This window comes from Oncorhynchus kisutch, linkage group LG30, assembly GCF_002021735.2.
Source record: "Oncorhynchus kisutch isolate 150728-3 linkage group LG30, Okis_V2, whole genome shotgun sequence".
Taxonomy (NCBI): Eukaryota; Metazoa; Chordata; class Actinopteri; order Salmoniformes; family Salmonidae; genus Oncorhynchus; species Oncorhynchus kisutch.
The window spans coordinates 43,263,878-43,282,243 of record NC_034203.2 but is presented as its reverse complement, the minus strand read 5'-3'; the positions used below and the strand labels follow the sequence as shown (position 1 = coordinate 43,282,243).

General features: G+C 41.9%; 1 protein-coding gene across 2 annotated transcripts in view; it reads left to right on the top strand.

Moving 5' to 3' along the window:
* LOC109881370 (netrin-G1-like) overlaps positions 1-18,366 on the top strand; it is a 183,361-nt gene that overhangs the window by 128,425 nt on the left and 36,570 nt on the right. Inside the window, exon 6 of one of the 2 annotated variants that reach the window (XM_031810890.1) lies at positions 14,196-14,374. In XM_031810890.1, coding sequence (XP_031666750.1) covers positions 14,196-14,374 — 179 coding nt within the window. Of the gene's footprint in view, positions 1-14,195; positions 14,383-18,366 lie in introns of those variants that run through there. The other variant, XM_020473520.2, reaches the window with a different exon arrangement.

The following is an 18,366-nucleotide window of genomic DNA, read 5'->3' as shown; positions in this document are numbered from 1 at the left end:
GCACTCTCTTGCTAGGTTTGTTGTGGTGCCATATTCTTTCCATTTTTTTATAATGGATTTAATGGTGCTCCTTGGGATGTTCAAAGTTTCAGATATTTTTTTATAACCCAACCCTGACCTGTTTGGACAGCTCCTTGGTCTTCATGGTGCCGCTTGCTTGGTGGTGCCACTTGCTTAGTTGCAGACTCTGGGGCCTATCAGAATAGGTGTATATATACTGAGGTCATGTGACAGATCATGTGGCACTTAGATTGCACACAGGTGGACTTTATTGCACCAGATCTTATTTAAGGGCTTCATAGCAAAGTGGGTGAATACTTTAATCACTTTTATGTTTTTAAATGCTGTACATTTTTTTTAAACAAGTTATTTTTATAATTCCACTTCACCAATTTGGACTATTTTGTGTATGTCCATCACATGAAATCCAAATAAAAATCTATTTAAATTACAGGTTGTAATGCAACAAAATCGGAAAAACGCCAAGGGGGATGAAAACTTTTGCAAGGCACCGTACATCTCCCCCAGTCTGCTCCCTACTCCTCTGTAACTCTGACTTCATTGAAGGGCTGGGTGGTAGTCTAGTGGTTAAGAGGTTGGGCCAGTAACCAAAAGGTTGTTGGTTTGAATCCCTGAGCTGACTATGTGAAATCTGTCAATGTGCCCATGAGCAAGACACTTAACCCTAATTGCTCCTTCTAAGTCGCTCTCGATGAGAGTGTCTACTAAATGACTAAAATGTAAATGAAAAAAGAATGACACATAAAGAGGCATAATGCATCAATACACACCCCTCCGTAATACCCTGTCATGGATACAAATCACAGCTGTGAAGCTGGAGCAGTCCGCCCACCATGCAAATAACATTTTCATTTCACTTCACTTTTAGAGCAGGGGAACACACAGACACAGACAGACACTAATATTTATCCGGCAATTTGGGGAATGGAAAACATTATGGAGGGGCTGACGTTATATTTGTGAGGATGTAAGACGCAAACAATTTGCCCAGATATGTATTATATTTGTGTGTAGTGTGTGTAGTGTGTGTAGTGTGTGTAGTATATGTAGCGTGTGTAGTGTATTATTGGATTAGTAATACCCAGACGAATGATTTAAAAACAACGTTCCACCATTCAGAGAATGAGAAACGAGGTCTAATCGGACTCTTGAATTTCACGGTGACACAACATGGCACACCATAATGAGGTCTCAAGTCTCTCCCCAAATGTACTTCCAACAGATTTGAGAACACCTCTAGAAAAATCACCCAGAGAAAACACCCCTCAGAGAGAACCTTTTGACTGGTTTTTAAGCCTCGACCGAAATGGTAATGTTACATATTGGCCCTAATTTTCTCATTCTGAAAAGATGGCCACTCGGAGTTACACATTGATCTTTTTTTATTTTCATTATGTTGGCACTCGGAATGGATTTAGATGTTGGACTGGAAGGTTACCAACAGTGTGGTGTGTTTTGAATGACAGTAACAGAAATCGATCACACAGTGACTAAACCGTTTTCTTTGTTTTACGGCTACAAAAGGGCATTGTGTTCCTGATAAACAGTGGTGGAAAAAAGTACCCAACTGTCATACTTGAGTTATAAGTTGTCACGGTGTTCCTCCTCTTCTTCCGAAGAGGAGAGGCGAAAAGGAGAGTCGGACCAAAATGCGGCGTGGTAAGTGTCCATGGTAAATCTTTAATAAAGAACGTACTGACACTGCATACAAAACAATAAACAAATGACGACCGTGAAGCTACAACATAGACAATCACCCACAAACAAACAGTGCAACCCAGGCTACCTAAGTATGATTCTCAATCAGAGACAACTAATGACACCTGCCTCTGATTGAGAACCATACTAGGCCGAAACATAGAAATGCCCCAAAACATAGAAAAACAAACATAGACTGCCCACCCAACTCACGCCCTGACCATACTAACTAAATACAAAACAAAGGAAATAAAGGTCAGAACGTGACATAAGTATAGATACCTTTCAACTGTCATACTTGAGTTATAAGTATAGATACCTTTCAACTGTCATACTTGAGTTATAAGTATAGATACCTTTCAACTGTCATACTTGAGTTATAAGTATAGATACCTTTCAACTGTCATACTTGAGTTATAAGTATAGATACCTTTCAACTCTCATACTTGAGTTATAAGTATAGATACCTTTCAACTCTCATACTTGAGTTATAAGTATAGATACCTTTCAACTCTCATACTTGAGTTATAAGTATAGATACCTTTCAACTCTCATACTTGAGTTATAAGTATAGATACCTTTAATAAAGTTACTCATGGAACAGTGAAAGTCAGCCAGAAAAATACTACTTGAGTAAAAGTCTAAGTGTTTGGGTTCATATATACTAAAGTATCAAAAGTAAATGTACAATTATAAATCAATTAAAATTCCTTATATTAAGCAGACCAGATGGCCCCATTTTCTTGTATTTAAAATGTATGTATAGGCAGGGGCACAATCCAACATATTTTACAAAAGACACGTGTTTAGTGAGTCCGCCAGGCCATAAGCAGTAGGAATGACCACGTGTTCTCCTGATAAGCGCTTGAATTTGCTGTCCTGCTAAGCATTCAAAATGTAACGAGTACTTTTGGTTGTCAGGGAAAATGTATGGAGTAAAAAAAGTACAATATTTTCTTTAGGAATGTAGTGAAGTAAAATATGTCAAAATAAGTAGTAAAGTACAGATACCCCCACAAAACAAGTTAATTAGGAAGTACGTGTAATGAATACTCAGGGAGAAGGTGTAGATTCAAGCTCAGAGCACTGCGGTAAATTGCATGCAGGAATCGTGGTCACAGGCAGGCAATGGTCATAAACAGGTAGGGAAACAGGGGCATCAAAACTAGGACTGAAGGCTATAACTGGTTCTCACAAACGAGATATGAAAAGGCTTAGTAGAGTCAAAACGAAAAATACCTCACAAACAGAGTGAGCTGAACTAAATAAGGAGCTGATGAGACCAGGTGAGTAACTAACACAGGTGAAATCAATGAACAAAAATGAAAGCCACGGCTTACCTTCTAGAACACAAAGAAACAGAGCTACGTTCCAGAACACAACGTAACAGAACACGAGTTTGACGAAGAAAATAAATACAGGACCTTACAGTACTTTAAAGTACTTTACACCACTGTGGAAACACCAACAGTGACACAGGAACAAATAGATATTAGACAACATCAGCTCACTGTCAATTCATTTGGAAATTGAAAAGCAAAACAACAACGGAGTGTAGTTAATAGTATATAACGCATCATGAGTCACAACCATGAAAGCAGTAGTACACCCACAGTAAAAAGGGTTGTATCCCAAATGGCACCTATTCCCTATTTTAGTGCACTACCTTTAACCAGGGCCTGTATTGAATAGGGTGCCATTTGGGCCTCTGCAGCCACTTCAATGAGTCCCGCGTGTAAATGGAACGTTATTCCTTTTTTTTATGCACGTTTCTCTGACCTTGAATTTAAGCATGAGAACAGCATTCAATTTACCCGCTACTCGTTCGGGTGGAGATCAAATAAATTAAACTGTGGCGGAGGTGAGTCTACAGAACCGACGTATTCTGACGTTGATTTAATTCTCTCATAATTCCACCACCTTTACGCGCGAGGAAACCATGAATAAGGTCCAGTGAACCTACCGGTTCCAAGTGGAAAAAACATCGACTTTATTTTTTTCCGCTGGAAATAACAGCATTCTCCATGCACTGTAATATATAATTTGATAAGAGCTATTGATAAGAACTAGGTAAATGAGTAATCAGTTTGGATAAGGGAATTGTAAAATAAGTGAATATCTATTTTACCTTATAATCGCTGGAGACAAATGTGAAACCAGTCATATTGCAGCAAACTGAATTATATCAACATGTCAACTTTCCCAACGTAAAGTTTATGAAATGCTCTGCCATTACACAGATTTTAAATTGCACGGCCTTTTTACCTTGCAAGGACATGACTCTCGTTTGTCTTGATTGTAGGCTACCCTGACTTTCAATCATGTTACATTTTAGCCACTATCAGTATCGACCGTCAATAGGCCTGATAACCACACATGTTAAACTGCTAATTTACTGTTAGTTCCCTTCAGTTGGTATAGTCCACATTATCATTCCATTTAATTCCATTCTTTTGTTGACCTTCATTTGTTTCCTCTGTAAATACCGTCACGGCCATGTGGTTGTTGCTGAGGATCATTAGTAACAGTTGATAATATATAAAAGACATGCAGGCTAAATAAATCATTAGGGAGCAGAGCACAGACAAAGCCGTAACAGTTTGAGCCTGACACATGGCGCAATACTTGGCTGTGACGTCATGGTTAGTCCAGGCAATAGAGGAGGGTATATCCTACACTATTCTCCCAATTATAATAATATGTACACTAATCTTCCAACATGATCTCCTCATGGATTTTTTTTATTTAACTAGGCAAGTCAGTTAATTAAGAACAAATTATTATTTACAATGACAGCCTAGGAACAGTGGGTTCACTGCCTTGTTCAGGGGCAGAACGACAGATTTGTTTTTACCTTGTCAGCTCGAGGATTAGATCTAGCAACCTTTTGGTTATTGACCCAACGCTCTAACCACTAGGCTACCTGCCGCACCAAATGGATCATTGCTACTGCTATAGTAAACAGAGAATTAACCAAGTACAGAACCATATCTCTACATGGATCATACTGCTATAGTAAACAGAGAATAAACCAGGTACAGAACCATATCTCCACATGGATCCTACTGCTATAGTAAACAGAGAATAAACCAGGTACAGAACCATATCTCTACATGGATCATACTGCTATAGTAAACAGAGAATAAACCAGGTACAGAACCATATCTCTACATGGATCATACTGCTATAGTAAACAGAGAATGAACCAGGTACAGAACCATATCTCCACATGGATCCTACTGCTATAGTAAACAGAGAATAAACCAGGTACAGAACCATATCTCTACATGGATCATACTGCTATAGTAAACAGAGAATAAACCAGGTACAGAACAATATCTCTACATGGATCGTACTGCTATAGTAAACAAACATCATGATAGCAAGACAGGAGGACACATTTCCTGCCTCTAGCTTTAGAAATAAGTATTTTCCCCAGGTCTCTCACTCTCTCTCTCTACCTCTCTACCTCTTTCTACTTCCTCTCTCTCTCTCTCTACCTCCTCTCTCTCTCTCTCTCTCTACCTCTCTCTCTCTCCTCTCTCTCTCTACTTCCTCTCTCTCTCTCTCTACTTCCTCTTGCTCTCCTCTCTCTCCACCTCTCTCTTCTACCTCTCTCTACCTCCTCTGTCTCTCCCTCTCGCTCTCTCCCTCTCTATACCTCCTCTCTCCTTTCTCTCTACCTCCTCTCTGTCTCTCTCTCTCTCTACCTCCTCTGTCTCTCTCTCTCTCTCTCTACTCCTCTCTCTCTCTCTCTCTCCTCTCTCTCCTCCTCTCTCTCTCTCTCTCTCTCTCTCCTCTCTCTCTCTCTACCTCCTCTCTCTCTCTCTCTCTCTACCTCTCTCTCTCCTCTCTCTCTCTACTTCCTCTCTCTCTCTCTCTACTTCCTCTTGCTCTCCTCTCTCTCCACCTCTCTCTTCTACCTCTCTCTACCTCCTCTGTCTCTCCCTCTCGCTCTCTCCCTCTCTATACCTCCTCTCCCCTTTCTCTCTACCTCCTCTCTGTCTCTCTCTCTCTCTACCTCCTCTGTCTCTCTCTCTCTATCTCCTCTCTCTGTCTCTCTCTCTCTCTCTCTCTCTCTCTCTCTCTACCTCCTCTGTCTCTCTCTACCTCCTCTCTCTCTCTCTCTCTCTCTCTCTCTCTCTCTCTACCTCCTCTGTCTCTCTCTCTGTCTCTCTCTCTCCCTTCAGTTTACATGCAGCACATACAGTATCTCTCTCTTCCTCTTTCTCTCATGTAAAATACATCAAAGCTTTCTCTGAGATCCCTGAAGGTGTATGAGGATCATCTTAGGTCAACCCAGTAGCGGCAGACCTTGAACTCTTTTGCCTAGCAGCCTGGGCCAAAGTTTCCTCTGTAGTAACAGTCTTCATCTCCCCACCCTTCAGTAGGAGTGTAAGGACTTCAGGGGTGTCCCAAATGGAGGGTGTCCTAAATGGCAACTCATTCCCTATATTGGGCATATAGTGCACTACTTAATAGTGCACTAGTCCTGATCAAACGTAGTGAACTATAAAGAGACGAGGGAGCCATTTGGGTTCTCCGACAAGGTTTTCATGAAGGAGCTCATGTATTTTATACAGTGGGGAGGATGGATTCCAACACAGAATCCTAGAAGACCTTGAAGTGAGTCTCATATGAAGGCTTCTGCACAGTAACAGAAGTCCTGTTTTGGAGGTCAGATATTCTCTGAATTACTATGAAATTGACTTGTTACGCCTTCCATTTTAGGGAATTCTGGTTGGCGATGAGGCTACTCATTGGTCAATAGTCAAAAGGCGCAACTTTTGGTGCAATAACGTAAGCCTATGTTAGTGACCAGATCTAATAAGCTAAAGTATAAATATAAAATCCAAATGGTATCTAGCATATTCAAATATGTATGAAAATATGTATTTTTCCCATTCAGTTTCACACTGGCAACCAACCAAATCCTTCTTGCAACCAACACCCACTTTGAGAACCACTAGCTCACCCACGAGCTGTGTTGATTGGCAGTTTGCTGGTCCAGTCAGAGGGCTGAGTGTGTGTCACATGGAGAGTAATCCACGGAGACTCTGTGCCACAAAATAAGTGACAAAACGTTGTAAAACCTGATCATTTTAAGGTATCAGTCTCAAGTTAAAGTCATGTGACTCGAGTCCACAACTCGGCATATAAGTGTCTCAAGTTAAAGTCATGTGACTCGAGTCCACAACTCGGCATATAAGTGTCTCAAGTTAAAGTCATGTGACTCGAGTCCACAACTCGGCATATAAGTGTCTCAAGTTAAAGTCATGTGACTCGAGTCCACAACTCGGCATATAAGTGTCTCAAGTTAAAGTCGAGTACCGAGTCTTGAGGCTACAAGTCTAAAGTAAGGAAAAATAGATGACAGTAGTATTTGTAGTTATTGTGGATCCCCATTAGCTCTTCCTGGGGTCCAGAAAAATGAAGGCAGTATATATATATATTTTTAAACATTACAATACATTCACAACACACTGTGTGTCCTCAGGCACCTAATCCACCACTACCACATATCTGCAGTACTAAATCCATGTGTATGTGTGTCTGTGTATGTGTGTGTGTGTGTATGTGTGTGTGTGTGTGTGTGTGTGTGTGTATGTGTGTGTGTGCACCAATGTTTGTGTTGCTTCACAGTCCCCGCTGTTCAATAAGATATTTTTTTAATCTGTTTATCGAGTCAAATTTTAGTTCCATGTAGTCATGGCTATATTTAATACTGTGTGCCTCCAATAGTCTGTTCTGGACTTGGGGACTGTGAAGAGACCTCTGAAGGCATGTCTTGTGGGGTATGCATAGGTGTCCGAGCTGTGCGCCAGTAGTTTACCCAAAAGCACCAAAGTAAGAATAGAATGTGCAGTATGTCGTTCTGGTTAAGTAATGTAGTGTGTGTTGGTTAAGTAATGTAGTGTGTCTGCTGGTTAAGTAATGTAGTGTGTGTTGGTTAAGTAATGTAGTGTGTGTTGGTTAAGGAATGTAGTGTGTGTTGGTTAAGTAATGTAGTGTGTGTTGGTTAAGTAATGTAGTGTGTGTTGGTTAAGTAATGGAGTATGTACTGGTTAAGTAATGTAGTGTGTGTTGGTTAAGTAATGCAGTGTGTGTTGGTTAAGTAATGTAGTGTGTGTTGGTTAAGTAATGGAGTGTGTGTTGGTTAAGTAATGTAGTGTGTCTGCTGGTTAAGTAATGTATTGTGAACTGGTTAAAAACCTCTACAGGATTGGTGGGTCCCCCTCAGGACGAGTGCGCTAACGTAGGCTAATTAGCATGAGGTTGTAAATAACAATAAAAATTCCCAGGAGATAGATATATCTGATATTGGCAGAAAGCTTAAATTCTTGTTAATCTAATTGCACTGTCCAATTACCACTAGCTATTACAGTGAAAGAATGCACAGTTATGGACTTGAAAAGTTATTAATAAACCAATTAGACACATTTGGGCAGTCTTGATATCACATTCAAACTTAAATCCATTTTACCTCATTTCTATCAGCATGTCACATGTGCAACCAGAGGGGAAAAAAAGTGGTCAGATGATGCGGATGGTATAGGACGGTTTTACTAGCACAGAGTGGAATATGTTCCACCTCAGTCAACGGCTTCATCAATAAGTGCACTGATGACTTAGTTCCCACAGTGACTGTACGTACATATCCCAACCAGAAGCCATGGATTGCAGGCAACATCCACACCAAACTAAAGGCTGAAGCTGCCGCTTTCAAGGAGCGGGACACCTATCCAGACGCTTTTAAGAAATCCCGCTATGCCCTCAGATGAACCACCAAACAGGCAATACGTCAATACAGGAGTCAGATTGAATCCTACCACACTTGCTCTGATGCTCTTCTGATGTGGCAGGACTTGCAAGCTATTTCGGACAACAAAAGCTGCCCAGTGACGTGAGCCTACCAAATGAGCGAAAAGCCTTTTATGCTCGCTTCGAGGAAAGAAACACTGAAGCATTCATGAGAGCACCAGCTATTTCGGACGACTGTGTGATCATGCTCTCCGATGTGAGCAAGACCTTTAAACAGGTCGACATTCACAAAGCTGCAGGGCCAGACGGATTATCAGGACATGTACTCAAAGCATGCGTGGACCAACTTGCAAGTGTCTTTTCAAACTCTCCCTGACCGAGTTAAATGCCTTTTATGCTCGCTTTGAGGCAAGCAACACTGAAGCATGCACGAGAGCACCAGCTGATCTGGATGACTGTGTGATAACGTTCTCAGTAGCCGACTTGAACAAAACCTTTCAACAGGTCAACATTCACAAAGCTGCAGGGCCAGAAGGATTACCAGGACGTGTACACAAAGCATGAGCGGACCAATTGTCAAGTGTCTTTACTGACATTTTCTACCTCTCCCTGACCGAGTCTGTAATACCTACATGTTTCAAGCAGACCACCATAGATCCTGTGCCCAAGAAAGCGAAGATAACTTGCCTAAATGATTACTGCCTCGTTGCACTCACGTCTGTAGCAATGAAGTGCTTTGAATGGCTTGCCATGGCTCACATCAACACCATCATCCCAGAAACCCTAGACCCTGTCCAATTTGCATACCGCCCCAACAGATCCACAGATGACGCAATCTCAATCGCACTCCACACTGCCCTTTTTTCACCAGGACAAAAGGAACACCTATGTGAGAATGCTATTCATTGACTACAGCTTAGCGTTCAACATCATAGTTCCCTCAAAGGTCATCACTAAGCTAAGAACCCTGGGACTAAACACCTCCCTCTGCAACTGGATCCTGGACTTCCTGGCGGGCCGCCCCCAGGTGGTAAGGTTAGGTAGCAACACATCTGTCACGGTGATCCTCAACACTGAGGCCCCTCAGAGGTGTGTACTTAGTCCCCTCCTGTACTCCCTGTTCACCCACTACTGCATCACAAAGCACGACTCCAAAACAATCATTAAGTTTGCTGACGATACAACAGTGGTAGGCCTGATCAGTGACAACGATGAGACAGCCTATAAGGAGTAGATAAGAGACGTGGCAGTGTGATGCCAGGACAACAACCTCTGCCCTCAATGTGAGCAAGACAAAGGAGCTGATCATGGACAACATGAAAAGGCCGTCCAAACAGGCCCCCATTAACATTGACGGGGTGCGGGTTGAGAGTTTCAAGTTCTGTTGGTGGGCACATCACCAACGAACTATCATGGTCCAAACATACCAAAACAGTTGTGAAGAGGGCACGACAACACCTTTTCAGGAGACTTAAAAGATTTGGCATGGGTCCCCAGATCCTCAAAAAGTAATATAGCTTCACCACCGAAAGCATCCTGACCAGGTGTCATCACTCCCTGGTATGGCAATTGCTCGGCATCCAACCGCAAGGCTCTACAGAGGGTAGTACGTATGGCCCAGTACATCATTGGGACCAAGCTTCCTGCTATCCAGGACCTATATATTAGGCATTGTCAGATGAAGGCCCAAAAAATTGTCAAAGACTCCAGTTACCCAAGTCATAGACTGTTGTCTCTGCTACTGCATGGCAACCGATACCGGAGCGTCAGGTCTAGGTCCAAAAGGCTCCGTAACATCTTCTACTCCCAAGCCATAAGACTGCTGAACTTACTTTAGTTTATTTAGTAAATATTTTCTTATATCTATTTCTTGAACTGCATTGTTCGTTCAGGGTTCGTAAGTAACTATTTCACGGTAAGGTCTATAACTGTTGTATTTGAGCTCATGTGACGAAAAAAATAGTATTTTATTTGAATTAAAGTGTCCCTGTTTAGGTACATCACCAAGGGAGTGATACTGAGATGAGACACAACTGGGGTTGGCTGCCTAACTTCAGGTGTTGTGCTGTGACTAGTTAGTAATGAGCAATTGCATTCAAATGTCAAAAGGCATTTCTTATAATGGGACCGGATGTGAGTAAAGAGGTTCCATTGCAAACCGAGGGGAAAAAAGCCACTTCCTCACTATGACTGTAACATGGAGCTTTAATGTACCAACTTCTGCATAACTTACTTACTTACACACTCCATACCAGGTGGTGTCAGAGGAAGACTGTTCTCTTTGCTACCGCAGGACAAGCGGTACCGGAGCGCCCAAGTCTAGGTCCAAGAGGCTCTTAAATAGCTTCTACCCCCAAGCCATAAGACTCCTGAACATCTAATCAAATGGCTACCCCAGACTATTTGCCCATCCCCCACCCCTTCTACACTGCTGCTACTGTCTGTTATTATCTATGCATAGCTACTTTAATAACTCTACCTACATGTACATATTATCTCAATTACGTCGACTAACCGGTGCCCCCGCATATTGACTCCGTACCGGTACCCCATGTATATAGCCTGGCAATTGTTATTTTACTGCTGCTCTTTAATTATTTATTTGTATTTGTTCAATTTCTGGGGTATTTTGTTAAAACTGCATATTGGTTAAGGGCTTGTAAGTAAGCATTTCACTATAAGGCACGTGTGACAAATAAAATTGGATTTGATTTGATTTGATTCTGTCGATTCAACTCCACCCTCAACTTCTTAAGGTGGAGACCACTTACGGTGAAACTGGAGGGCAATTCAAAGCAATAACCATAAATATTATGGATTTTAAACATTTAGGTACATATAAGTGTCGACTGAAATCTGAAATTCTTGTTAATCTAACTGCACTGTCTGATTTACAGTAGCTATCACAGCGAAAACATGCCATGCGATTGTTTGAGGACGGCGCCCCACATCAACATATGTTTCCACCAGCACAGGTTTCATACATTCACAAATAACAATTAAATATTCACTTACTTTTTGAAAATCTTCCTCTGATTTGTCATCCAAAGGGTCCCAGCTATAACATGTAGTGTCGTTTTGTTAGATAAAATCCTTCTTTATATCCCAAAAAGTCAGTTTAGTTGGTGCCATTTGAGTAATCCACTCGTTCAACTTGCTGAGAAAGGAATCTGAAAATCTACCCCTAAACTTTGTTTCAACAAGTCTAAATACGTTTCTATTTACTCCTCAGATAACCTAAAATGTAATCAAACTATAATATTTCATAATGAAGTACGCTCAATAGGAAACCGATTTTAACAGGTGGGTAATGTCTTCATGGCGCGCCAAACACGAATTTCCAAGACTGTGTCCATCTACTAAAACTTCTTTCTTATTTGTTTTTGAACTTACAAGCCTGAAACCTTGAACATACACTGCTGACACCTTGTGGAAGCCATAGGAACTGCATACATTCAATATGACCTTTCTGTTGCATTTCTAAGAGGATGATCTCTCAACAAAAAAACAAAATTCCGTTTGGTTTTTCTTTGGATTTTCTCCTACCATATCTATTGTGTTATATTCTCCTACATTATAGTCCACAACAGGACTTCTGTTACTGTGCAGAAGCCTTCACATGAGATACATTGGTCTTTATGAATTGCCATTTGGGGACACGCTGGAGACACAATACACATGTATACACAAGAGTCACAGCATACATTTATACACAAAAGACACAGTAGACATTTATATACAAGAGACACAGTACACATTTAAACACACGAGACACAGTAGACATTTAAACACAAGAGACACAGTAGACATTGACACATAAGGGACACAGTAGACATTGACACATAAGAGACATAGTACACATTTAAACACAAGGATAAACGGTGAGAGAAATGAGGGTACACGGCGGTTTCAGACAGTGTTTTAGATAAGATGATAGATTATACTTCCATTATAAAGAGACTAACTAGTCTAGGAGGAATATAACCAATCATTCAAACGTAATGGTCTGCCCTACTCAATAGAGCAGAGGGACATAGCTCTTGTGACGAGGACACACACACACAAACACACACAGGTGTGTCTGTGAGTTTGTGTCTGTGCGTTTTTGTGTGTGTGTGTGTGATTCTGTTTTAGCTGTTTTTTAATTAAGGGGAAGGTTACCATGGGGAGCCCAATTGAGGTGTATGTATAGAGAGAGAGAGAGAGAGAGAGAGAGAGAGAGAGAGAGAGAGAGAGAGAGAGAGAGAGAGAGAGAGAGAGAGAGAGAGAGAGAGAGAGAGAGAGAGAGAGAGAGAGAGAGAGAGAGAGAGAGAGAGAGAGAGAGAGAGAGAGAGAGAGAGAGAGAGAGAGAGAGAGAGAGAGAGAGAGAGAGAGAGAGAGAGAGAGAGAGAGAGAGAGAGAGAGAGAGAGAGAGAGAGAGACAGAGAGAGAGACAGAGACAGAGACAGAGACAGAGACAGAGACAGAGACAGAGACAGAGACAAAGACAAAGTTATTCGGCTGTCCCCATAGGAATTACTTTGAAGATCCCTGATTGGTTTCAAGTAGAATACTTTTGGTTCTACATGGAACACAGAGGACGTCTACCTGGAACCAAAAAGAGTTCTACATGGAACTAAATATAGTTCAACATGGAACCAAAAATAGTTCTACCTGGAACCAAAAAGGTTTGAGTAACTTTGAAGAAAGACTTGGTTCATTTGGTGTCTTCTTGTTAACTCTCAATCAGCTCTCTGTTTAGTCCTAAATAAAGAGAACGTTATTGACTGTGTCCCAAATGGCTCCCTATAGGGCACTATGTAGGGATTAGAGTGCCATTTGGGATGCCTTTGAATCCTGACTTTATTTAATGTGGTGTTCCCTTCACGGAGGGTTGGCCAAATTAGGTATTGTTTTAAATGCTGTTCCCTCCTCGAAGGGTTAGCCAAATTAGGTATTGTTTTAAATGCTGTTCCCTCCTCGAAGGGTTAGCCAAATTAGGTATTGTTTTAAATGCTGTTCCCTCCTCGAAGGGTTAGCCAAATTAGGTATTGTTTTAAATGCTGTTCCCTCAATGAAGGGTTAGCCAAATTAGGTATTGTTTTAAATGCTGTTCCCTCAATGAAGGGTTAGCCAAATCAGGTATTGTTTTAAATGCTGTTCCCTCAATGAAGGGTTAGCCAAATTAGCTCTTGTTTTTAAAATGCTGTTCCCTCCATAGAGGGTTAGCCAAATTAGCTCTCGTTTTAAGAATAACGATGCGTTTTCCTCTCTCTCTTCCCTCTTAGTCTGATCTAAGTGGGAATTCCATGTAGGCCTAGTATACCCACTATTAAATTATAGAAGAGGCAACATTCCACTGCAAGGGCACAGTGAAATATCCTTGTATAGAGGAGGTGACTTGGTGAAACAACGTCGGCATGATGAGTAACCTTGTCTTAGACATGAAGATTTGTGTTAGCTTCCCAGTCAGTCATATTTGATTCAAGTCAATGAAATAGTTCATATTAATGTTATCCAGGAGTAAGCACTGTAATAAGGCTTGAAGAACCAACCCACAGCCTTAGGAACAAATAATAACAAGTATTTACATTCAGGTCTGTTGCATGGTGTTTTCCATCTCAGATCAAAGTGCAGCCCGAACGCCACTCTTATAGAAGATCATTTGTGTTCAATGACTTGTCTGGCTACGAATAAAGGTGAAATGAATATGATTGTCTGTTTTCCCTCCTCAGATGTAAGTGTAACCTGCACTCCAACAGCTGTGTGTTTGACAAGGACAAGGGGAAGCTGGGGTGTGAGTGTGAACACAATACAACAGGACCAGACTGCGGCCGCTGTAAGAGACACTACCACGGACGACCCTGGAGCGTCGGATCCTACCTGCCCATCCCCAGAGGAACTGCTAACATCTGTGAGTAGACTACGTCTATCTAAAACCAATTGTGGAAAAAGTTTCACTCGTTCAATAGAAACTAATCAAGAATAAAATAATGATATATGAGACGTGGGCTTTTCGTCAATCTTGGAGGAGATTTCTGTCTGATCTGTCAGTTCCCAGGTCTCTGGCCAGGGGGCTCATTTCCTTAATATATCTAATGCAGGCTAACCCCAGGCTAACACCAGGAAAGCTAACTCTAGGGAAGCTAGAAGAGGAATAAGGTGCTATATCCAGCACTGAGGGAGAAGATGCTATTATCAGCCCAACACTAAAGGATAAGGTGTTATAGCCAGCCCAGCACTGAGGGATAAGGTGCTATTATCAGCCCAACACTGAGGGATAAGGTGCTATAATCAGCCCAGCACTGAGGGAGAAGATGCTATTATCAGCCCAACACTAAAGGATAAGGTGTTATAGCCAGCCCAGCACTGAGGGATAAGGTGCCATAATCAGCCCAACACTGAGGGAGAAGATGCTATTATCAGCCCAACACTAAAGGATAAGGTGTTATAGCCAGCCCAGCACCGAGGGATAAGGTGCCATAATCAGCCCAGCACTGAGGGATAAGGTGCCATAATCAGCCCAACACTGAGGAAGAAGATGCTATTATCAGCCCAACACTAAAGGATAAGGTGTTATAGCCAGCCCAGCACTGAGGGATAAGGTGCCATAATCAGCCCAACACAGGGATAAGCTGCTATAATCAGCCCAACACAGGGATAAGCTGCTATAATCAGCCCAACACTGAGGGACACGGTGTTATAATCGGCCCAACACTGAGGGATAAGGTGCTATAATCGGCCCAACACTGAGGGATAAGGTGTTATATCCAGCACTGAGGGATAAGGTAGTATAATCAGCTCAACATGGTGGGATAAGGTGCTATAATCAGCCCAACACTGAGGGATAAGGTGCTATAATCAGCCCAACACTGAGGGATAAGGTACTATAATCAGCCCAACACTGAGGGACAAGGTGCCATAATCGGCCCAACACTGAGGGATAAGATGCTATAATCAGCCCAACACAGGGATAAGCTGCTATAATCGGCCCAACGCGGAGGGATAAGCTGCTATAATCGGCCCAGCGCTGAGGGATAAGCTGCTATAATTGGCCCAACACTGAGCGATACGGTGTTATATCCAACACCATGGATAAGGTAGTATAATCAGCTTAAAACTGATTATAGCTGAGGGATAAGAGCTGATTATAGCACCTTATCCCTCAGTGTAAAAAAATAACCTGCCCAGGAACTGCGGTTTAAAATTAGTCAGCTGGCTAAAACCGGCACTTTTACTGAAACATTGATTATTGTGCACTGTCCCTGTAAAAATAAAAATAAACTCAACTCAAACTCAACACTGATGAGTATGGTGCTACAATCAGCCTAGGGAAAAGGTGTTATAGCCAGACCAACACTGAGGGATGAAGTATTATAGCCAGACCAACACTGAGGGATGAAGTATTATAGCCAGACCAACACTGAGGGATGAAGTATTATAGCCAGACCAACACTGAGGGATGAAGTATTATAGCCAGACCAACACTGAGGGATGAAGTATTATAGCCAGACCAACACTGAGGGATGAAGTATTATAGCCAGACCAACACTGAGGGATGAAGTATTATAGCCAGACCAACACTGAGGGATGAAGTATTATAGCCAGACCAACACTGAGGGATGAAGTATTATAGCCAGACCAACACTGAGGGATGAAGTATTATAGCCAGACCAACACTAAGGGATGAAGTATTATAGCCAGACCAACACTGAGGGATGAAGTATTATAGCCAGACCAACACTGAGGGATGAAGAATTATAGCCAGACCAACACTGAGGGATACGGTCAGTATAAATGTGTGTGCTTGTTATGTGTGTGTGAGCAAATTAAGAGAGTGAGTGTGTGTGTGTGTGTGTGTGTGTGTGTGTGTGTGTGTGTGTGTGTGTGTGTGTGTGTGTGTGTGTGTGTGTGAGTAAATTAAGTGAGTGAGTGTGTGTGTGTGCGTGTGTGTGTGTGTGTGTGTGTGTGTGTGTATATGCATGTTATGTGTGTGTGTGAGCAAATGAAGTGTGTGTGTGTGTGTGTGTGTGTGTGTGTGTGTGTGTGTGTGTGTGTGTGTGTGTGTGTGTGTGTGTGTGTGTGTGTGTGTGTGTGTGTGTGTGTACCTGTGTGTGCATTCAGGGTGTGTGCACATACTCCCATGTGTGCCTTCATACCCATGTATGTGTCGTCTAAGGAGAAGTGGCTTGATTTCCCCCTACGCTGCGCTCCTCCAGTTAGGAGACTCTCTGCAACGTGGGACCAGCTGTCCCTCTCTCTCAGATTGACAGGGCGTTATTAAAAACAACCAACCCCTCGGACGCATCTGCACTGAACGGATAAAACCCCAGACCCAGTCTCCATATGCTCCATATCAAAAAAAGATATGACACACTGTTTTGAAGAAAGACAGAATGCAATGATATTGCATATGGCACCCTGGTAGTATTGCATAATACCAGAATAACATTACTCCACACAGGTGTGGAAGTTTAATCCGTTTTTTTTTTGTCTTCGATTTGAGTTATTTGTTATTCTCTCATAAGAGAAGACTATTTTCTGCATCCAAAATGGCACCCTATTCCTACTTTTGACCAGAGCCCTATGAGCCATTGTAGTGCACTGTGTAGGGAATAGGATGCCAGTTGGGATGTAACCTATAGCACACAACATGGGGCGTTCCATGCGTTTTTCCCCATGCAGCAACTAATGCAACGGCTCATATTTCCTGCTAGGATATTAACCATACGGTCCTTGAAGACAAAATTTGCTGAAAGTGCAGAATTTAATTCTAGTTTAATAGCACTCATCTGTCATCAAGTCATCGTCTTCAGTCACAATAGCAATACATCTCCTAGTGACAGACGGGGTATTACATTTTACATATTTCATATTCAGGACCTTAGTGAACATATGCAGATATATAGCTGTACGTGACCCTCCATGTAAACATCAGGACCCAACATATGCAGATATATAGCTGTACGTGACCCTCCATGTAAAAACCTAATATGAAATGAGGCTCTCTGTTGCTAGGGGACTAGAGCTGTCAGGATAAAAGCGAAGAACTATGGACAAGAATACATCTACACTATCATATACATTAGATATAGACATATTCCAAATGACCAAAAGTATGTGGACACCTGCTTGTCGATCATCTCATTCCAAAATCATGGGCATTAATATGGAGCCCCATTGGCTGCTATAACAGCCTCCACTCTACTGGGAATGCAATCAAATGAAATCTTATTTGTCACATGTGACTTTTCCGTGAAATGCTTATTTACAAGCCCTTAACCAACATTGCCGTTTTAAGAAAAATAAGAGTTATGAAAATATTTACTAAATAAAAAATAAAATAAAAAAGGTGACAATAAAATAACAATAATGAATCGAGTCGGTATCGAGTCAATGTGCTGGGGTACAGATTCATTGAGGTAATATGTACATGTAGGTAGGGGTAAAGTGACTATGCATAGATAATAACCAGACAGTAGCAGCAAAGTTTTTTTTTAAAGGGGGGGTCAATGCAAAAATTCCAGGTGGTCATTTGATTAGATGTTCAGGAGTCTTATGGCTTGGGGTTAGAAGCTGTTAAGAAGACTTTTGGACCTCGACCTGGCGCTCTGGTACCGCTTGTAGCACGACTAGGGTGGTTGGAGTCTTTGGCAATTTTTAGCGCTTTCCTCTGACACTGCCTGGTGTAGAGGTCCTGGGTGGCAGGAAGGTCGGCCGTACGCACTACCCTCTGAAGCGCCTTGCGGTTGGAGGCTGAGCAGTTGCCATACCAGGCGGTGATTAAACCATGCTCTCGTGCAGCTGTATAACGTTTTGAGGATCTGAGGATCTAAGCCAAGGGGGAATAGGCATTGTCATGCCAACTTCACAACTGTCTTAGTGTGATTGGACCATAAACGTTTG